At 31.9% G+C, this 7,437-nt stretch overlaps 1 protein-coding gene across 4 annotated transcripts; it reads right to left on the bottom strand.

Annotated features, from left to right (window-relative positions):
• Positions 1-626: 626 nt before the first annotated feature.
• Positions 627-6,940, bottom strand: LOC111697385 (solute carrier family 25 member 44). 4 transcript variants are annotated; one of them, XM_023467383.1, is made up of 11 exons: positions 6,747-6,940; positions 6,308-6,431; positions 5,770-5,880; positions 5,389-5,482; positions 4,916-5,013; positions 4,652-4,755; positions 4,347-4,431; positions 3,772-3,932; positions 1,723-2,342; positions 1,301-1,478; positions 627-896 (listed from the first exon to the last, which is right to left on the bottom strand). In XM_023467383.1, the coding sequence occupies exons 1-9, from the start codon at positions 6,791-6,793 to the stop codon at positions 2,186-2,188; spliced, it is 981 nt and encodes a 326-aa protein (XP_023323151.1). In that variant the 5' UTR covers positions 6,794-6,940; the 3' UTR covers positions 627-896; positions 1,301-1,478; positions 1,723-2,185. The 4 variants fall into 4 exon arrangements, with proteins under 4 accessions (XP_023323151.1, XP_023323152.1, XP_023323153.1 ...); XM_023467384.1 differs by having other exon boundaries at positions 630-1,478; positions 1,723-1,964; positions 2,133-2,342; XM_023467385.1 differs by having other exon boundaries at positions 630-1,478; positions 1,723-1,938; positions 2,133-2,342.
• Positions 6,941-7,437: the final 497 nt, after the last annotated feature.

Here is a 7,437-nt window from a genome sequence, read left to right as displayed (position 1 = left end):
TCCTTCTCCAATTCATCATTTTAAACTCGAGTTCTAATTCCGCCTCAATATGTTTTATTTTGAACATAATGTATATTATTCTTATTTTGATTTTCATTGTCTCGATCTACGTGAGTTTATAAATAAGTTTAAATTGAAAATGAGAAAAAGGTTTAACTTGTTTAAAGGAACTCATAAGTTAAGTAAATTAAACCAGAAAGAATAAAGAATGTTAAGTTACGGCCATTCTAAGAAGCATTTAAAGGGACTGTTAGCATAAATTCAAGTGTCCCTCCATGTATAGATGCCAATGCCCGATTTACAACGGTCCCCTTGTAACGTTTTTCTGATCAATGATGAAGAAGATATTTTCGTTTTTCTAGAGAACCAAAAGTTCAAATGAATTGGTATTTACAAAGATATCTGATTCAAATTTGATCAGACAAATCTTGAACCATTGTGAATCGAGCTTTACCATCGTTGCATGGAGGGTCACTTGAAATAAGGCGTAATCACTTGAATTTGACTTCAAGGTTTTTGAGCCAATTTCTGTCATTGACAATTTTGTGATTTAAATGTACAAAAATCAAAAATTTGAATTCTCTACATCTATAGCTTCATCTATCTATAGCTAGGTAAATGCACCCTAATTTTTATAATCTATTATTTTTATTTCTAAATTTAATAATTGAGTTTAAATAACAACTATAATAACATAACAGCGGCTTCTTGGCTTGGCTTTCCATCCAATCAGAACCCTAATTTCAGTTTGTTTATGTTGGCCTTACAAATCATGTACATCGATAATTTTTAACAGATTCATAACACTACTGTCAACAATCCTATTCTACAGTTAAGAATTAAAATTAAGAATATAACATTTAAATAGATACCAATTATTCACTGGGTCATATTTTCTAAGAAAGAGAACAGGTAATTTTTGCAGTCTCCCCCAACTAGTTTATTTATACCCTCAAAAGTTAAAATTCTTCCGAGAGTTCTGTTCTGTTTTGAGCAAAACCATCATTCATTTTCTCGAAGAGTGCGGGATCGAAGGGTGATTATTTTTAAAGAAAATATAGACCCCTGAATCAAATACATAGTTAATATCTATCCTAGACAATCAATATAGAATAATATATTTAATATCCAGTAAGAAGACTAAAAATGCCCCCCCCCCCTCCCCGCCCAAATGATAGATAAGTTTTTTTGGAAGGGAGGTGGGGGGCTGTTTCTCGACTAAATTTGAAAAAAAAGATTTTTAAAGGAGGGAAATAAATGATTTTTTTTTTGGGGGGGGGGGTGGGGCTTAATAATACACCACAGTGATAAAGGATGGGCTGAATTAGCAATTTCAAAGGTTTTATGCATCATTTAAACATATTAACACTTTAACAAGTTAGGATTTGTAAGAGAATTAATTCTAATGAATAAAATTTTGCTTCAATGAACTTAATTCATCACATTTTCTACTCTTAAACAAGTAATTTCAAGTGAACCTCCAGGCCAAGATGGCAATGTCCCATTCACAACAGTACCATTTGAAACCATAATCTGGTCAGAAATGTGGAAGATAATGGCGTTTTTGCGAGTCGAAAAGTGTTCAATTCAGATAGTTTTTCCATTGTTTCTTATAAACAAGAAATGAGCAAGACACCACAAATGAAAATATTTAAAACAAAAAGAAGTTAATATCTATATCAAACTTGATCAGACAGAGCTTTTGAGGGTGACTTTGTAAACCCGGCATTGCCATCTTGGCATAAACTGTCAATTAAAAGTAAGCTGAATATCCCATTAAGTAAATCATGATTAATTAGTACAAAGCAATTGAACTACTAAACTACTAAGTTGAACTCTGGACGGATCTGAGATTATTTTTGCTCCAGGGTACCCCGGTTCCTGGGTTAGAAACTTATATCCCTAGGCAAGTGCATCTTTAACTCCTGGATCTAAGAACTAGTGTTCTCCGGGTTACAGTGTGCCTGGGGCCGAATATTTATTGAATTTGAACTGCCTACCGACGGCTTAAATTGATATCACTTTTAAAAACTTTAAATCGATAGTTCAAATTTGAACCGACATTAAGTAGTTCAGCGACGCAGCTCAAATTCATTGAATTCGGTCCCTGACTCACTAAACCAATCATTTTCCTGTTTCACTAAAAACTCTCCCTGACTTGACTATCAAAAGTTCACTGACAGCGTTACCATCGAACGTTTTGTTTATATTCTGGAAGAACACTCATTTTCTTAACAGACTCGTAGCCCAGGATGACCGCTAAACTATATATACTCGAGCTGGTCATACGAGCAGTCAATCCTTTGGTAAATATGTTAAGCCTCTCGCTAGCCCACAGAAATCTAAAATCAAATCGTATCATAAGTATCCAGTTTTACGTTCAGCTTATATGTTTGTTGGAGTCCAAGTCCAACCAACTGAAGTAATTGGGTCCAAATGTTTAAAAATATATCAAGTGACCCCACGACAGATTTATAGCGGGTCGAAATGGAGATTTTTCCCCCCAAAAAAATGCCGATCAAAGTGATAGCAAAAAATCGGTAAAATATTAGCTTTTTTTAAGTAATAAGAACAAATTTACGCTTGAAAAGCAAACTTTAAGGCTAAAAATGAAACTAGAAAAAAGTGACGCCTAGTTTCACAATGTTTTAAAAGAGGAACTAGAAAATAATAAAGTATTAAGTTGTTACGCGAGCCATGCTGCGTGAAGAAAGTCTGTTTGTCGCCCCTGCGTATTTCTGAGTTTCTCCTGAAGATCTGTACGGAATGTATTGTGAAAAAACTAGTTTAGGAACTGTTTACAGTCCGACTGCGCAGACGCAAGATTTCTAGCGGAGTAGTAGTGATATTTATATTCAGTATATGTTTATTCGTTTTGCAAGTATTTTCCGTGTTCAGAATTCTGGGATCACCGTGGTAATTATTTATATATATATCTATGTTTATTGGTTGATTCTAGTATGTTTGATGATTATGTATTCGTTTATTGGTTCCTAGCCACAGTTTTTTAATGCCTGAGTGGATTATTTGTTAGATTTGTATGATTTTCACTCAAAGCTTTTTCTGTGGGTTTATTAAACTTGTTTAGATTGAAGGCTCAGAGAAATAAACGTTCGGAACCTTACTATCCTCCTTTTTATTATGAAGAGCGTTGAGAGAAGGGAGTCTTACGATCCAATCCTGAGAAATACCACACGGTACATATATTAGGTCTTTAGGGAAATCGCTAAGTAGCGAAACATAAGTTTTAAAATATAAAATTTGTTTAAAATAACTTATTCAATGTTTAATAATCTCTTAATAAGATTTGAAGTTTTAAGATTAACAAGAATAATTTAATGGGATCAAAAAGTTTTAATTAAAGAATTCTTTTCATAGGATTTAAATCATGGTTTTGAAATTCTTAGTAATAAGAAATATTTATAAAAGAATTAAATTCCAAAAGTTCAAAGACAAGAATATTTTAACAGAAAAATGGCTAAAATTCAGCGATAATACAAAAAAATCTTTCTTGGCTCTAAAGAATAAAGACATTGTATCTAATCTTTGTTGAATGAACAAAATTTCGCTTATAGGGATTTTCGAAGTAATTTTCTGTATCTGTAAAACATAAGAAAGGTATAGTATTTTTTTTTCTGATAAAATGTTAGATTACCGAGGTAATTCTATATAACGTAGGAACCCAGTATGTACCGAGGTAATTCTATATAAAGTAGGAACCCAGTATGTACCGAGGTAATTCTATATAAAGTAGGAACCCTGTATATCTACCTGATGGTGTCGGGGATAGTTTTTCTCTGAACCTGGACCCTCGTCCTCACCAGGTCCATCGGATTCAGCAGTACAGAGGTTGTACAGCCAGACATTACAGCTGCTACACACTGTACACCAGTGTACGGTAGAATAGAATGCGCTACACTTCCAACCATATCCTAGACAACAAAAATCATAATAAAAAAAACAACAAAAATAAAAAAATAAAAATACCATCAAAAATACAACAAAACTTTAAAAATTAAATGACAACCATTCCCGTCCCCACTTCTAAAATTTTTCCCTTAACCTTTGATAGTTAATGATGGAGAATAGTCATCCCAGGATTAGGAAGAAGATGATATGGTCTTGTAGGAGTTTGTTATATTTGCAAAGATTTAAACGAATAGAAAGGAGGAGAGATCAGGGGTGCTATATAGTTCTAGAAATAACCCTACACCAAGAATTCATTTCCTCTTAAAATAATTCATTTTCAAGAGCGAGAAGTTGCTCTTTGGAGGAGGACCTAGGGGGGGCCAGGGGATATGGCTAGAGGGATGAGATGCTATAGGGATGAGATGCTAGAGGGGTACCTGATAAACTTGGTAAAAAGTCCACCACATTGCACTGTTAGGAACATAGTTACACAAACTAACTATATATCCTCGATAGAATCCCCTAAACACATAAACATGAATCAGAAAATAAAATAAAATAGAATAAAATAAAATAAATGTTTATTATAAGAGATTTTTTGTGAGAAATGCTTAGATTCCGTTTCCTTCTTCGAAGAATAAAAAGGGCGCCATGTAAAGTTTACTGAATCCCATCACTTGTCAAGCACGGATCCTAGATCCAGATCTACATTAAATGGAATGTATCATTGTAGGAGATTTACCTGAACCCATCCCGTTTATATATTGTTCTTGTTACATCCCAGGCAACCTGACTTTTAGTTCTACCAGTGGTATTTATAGCTAGAGGATTAGCGGATACATCTCCCTGGAATATTTTATATACTATAAAAAGTGCCTGGCGTTGCCAATGCCTATCATGCATTAACCTGTGTGGCTGCCTTCAACCTTATTTTATCTTAATACAGATCTTATGATTAAAAAATAACTAAAACTTTTAAAATAAAAATTGTTCTTCAAATTTTTACCTTTTTAGAAATAGTTCCCAAAATCATAAGGTGCTGAGAGATTACGTCGAAAGGAACTATAATGGTTTGACCGACTAAACTAGCGGATGCGCCACCCACTGGAACCAATTAATATTTTTGTTAAAAAAATTTAATTATTTTAAATTAAAAAATAAAACGATTCAAGCATCACAAAAACAAGAAATTATAACCAGTAGCTCAACCTTTTCAATCTATTAATTAATTTTTAAAAATAAGTTTCTTTTCTTTTCAAAAAGTTATTAATTTACTGGAATTTATTTGTATCATTTTATCTTAGTGTTCGAAATAAATCTATGATAATAATAATAACAATATAAAATAAAGTATTTAAGATTTTTTTTAAATTACGTTAATGCGACGATTTATAAATCCATATCATATCAATGAAATGAAGAACTAACTTGTTGAAAATAATCAATCAATCAAATATAAAACATAAAATTTTAATGTTCCTAATGCTTTAATTTTGTTATCTTTAACTCCGTTATTGTCTAACATGTGCCGCACTCCCTCATACGTTGATACATAACACAGGCCAGATACAACCTGAACATAACACACACAAGTTTATAACAAAACATAACGTGATTGCTTATTTCATAAATTTTAACCAAAATTACGTTTGAATCTTTTTTTACTTTTTCGCATTCATTAGATTTAATTATTGATAAACCGAAGAACATCTGTGAAAAAAATACAAATCATTCATACTTAAAAATTATAATGAATGAATTGCGATGCTAACAAACTGGAATGAATATTTTGTATCATTTATTTGCATTATAATGTTAAGATATAATCATATTTTTATTCCCGCATTTCCTGAAATTGACCTGAAAACAGCTGATCCAGAATCCCGTGTAGAGTCCTTTAATCCCTTCTGATTTGAGAATTTTACTGAATGCATCAAAAGTTCCTTTATACAACGCATTCTGATGCTGAACCTAAACAACGATTATAAAATTACAAATACAAAAAGATTTATGGGTACTGTTGTGTATCAAATATAGAAATTAAGAATTAGTTTTAACCACTTTTCAGTCCTCATCCTTTCTTCTCTTTTTTCGTTCTCTGCTTTTCCTCCACTTTCTCTTATTTACTTTAAACCTTTTGTATACAAGATTTTTACAATTAACATGGTAGAATGTTTGTGGGAAATATTAGGTATTTTTCTAGGGTATTATTCGCTTTATTGGTTGAAATACAGGTTTTTTGAGAAAAATTAAATAATTTTTGGCCAAAAAAGGATGAGGAAGGATGAGAAACCCCTAAGAATCCCATTTTGACCCTCCCCCTCTGAAAACTCATATTTATATGTTCAAAGAGGATTAAAAAGCTGGATTAATATTCTCCAAGATTAATATTACCAACCTGTAATCTAGTTCTGACAAGAGTAAGCGGGTAGAGAAAACAACGAACTGTAAACGATGAAACCATGGAGTAGGGATAAAATCTTCTTTTGTCCAACATATCCCATTCTATCGTCTGCACTCGACTAAAATGACTAAGATATAGCCTATTGTCAAAATAGGAAAAAAAGAGAAAATGATAAATTTGACAATCTAACATATCTTTAGATTAGAAGTGCTTCTCTGTGCTGCTCTGTTTGTGACTAATAAACGTCAAGTCCAATTTTGGTATTAGACCCTTCGATCTTTGCGCTTAAATATAAAATTTAATTTTTTTTTTCAGTCTAAGCGTTTTAGAAATCTCAAAACGTCCATTTAGTAAAATTTCAAATAAATCCGACCTTATTTAGATTTTAAAGCTTTTTTTCCAAGGTTAATAAGTGAGTTTCTTAAAAGACTACCTGTGTATTATTGGAGTTATTGGAGCAATTGGAGGAGTGAAGACCATTGTGGAAGAACAGAGGTAAAATTATTTAAATCAGCCAACAAGGGTTATCTATAGATCTTACGTCGGAACAAAAATATCTCACTTTCTTTGATTGTTAACAACATTTTTCAATTTTACATAATTCAGATCTGAAAATAGCACAAATTTGATATTAATATTACAGAAATCGGTTCTTAAATGTGAAAAAACAAATTTCACTCTTTTTAACTGATCAAGTAGATTGATTGATTGATTAACGTTTATTTCTTTTTACCCAATTACTGGTATTTTAAATCTACTGATCACGTACTTAATGCATGATTTTTGAAAGACTACCTACAAAAAAAATTTGATCTCAACCGGTCTCAAATTTAAACTTAAAACTACAATAAAAACAAAAGTGGTTCGATAATTTGTTGAATATATCCCTCAAACTTCTTAAAGAAACATTAATAATACCCTGACATTTTTGTGCTTTTCCCCCTGAAGACTAACTCAAGTACGAATGCCGCGATTTATTAAACTACAAACAATTATATAAAAATTAATTTTCCAATTTACAGGTTTAAAATAGAAACGCAGACAATCCATTTAAAAAGAATTCTTTCATACAATATTTTAGACCAGAGAAATGTTTCGTTTCGCAAATGGTAATCATTTCTTTT

Source organism: Eurytemora carolleeae, unplaced genomic scaffold, assembly GCF_000591075.1.
Source record: "Eurytemora carolleeae unplaced genomic scaffold, Eaff_2.0 scaffold290, whole genome shotgun sequence".
NCBI lineage: Eukaryota > Metazoa > Arthropoda > Copepoda > Calanoida > Temoridae > Eurytemora > Eurytemora carolleeae.
Note: the sequence above shows the minus strand (reverse complement) of the source record. Positions and strands in the feature narration are given on the sequence as shown.

What these genes read in the sequence shown, in the direction of transcription:
- LOC111697385 (XM_023467383.1), bottom strand. Translation starts at nt 6,793, where the DNA reads ATGGTCTTCACTCCTCCAATTGCTCCAATAACTCCAATAATACACAG. An exon ending in CTTTTTACCAAGTTTATCAG is followed by an intron (nt 3,933 to 4,346) that starts GTACCCCTCTAG and finishes TTTGTTGTCTAG; the next exon opens with GATATGGTTGGAAGTGTAGC. An exon ending in ACTATCCCCGACACCATCAG is followed by an intron (nt 2,343 to 3,771) that starts GTAGATATACAG and finishes ATTTGATTTTAG; the next exon opens with ATTTCTGTGGGCTAGCGAGA.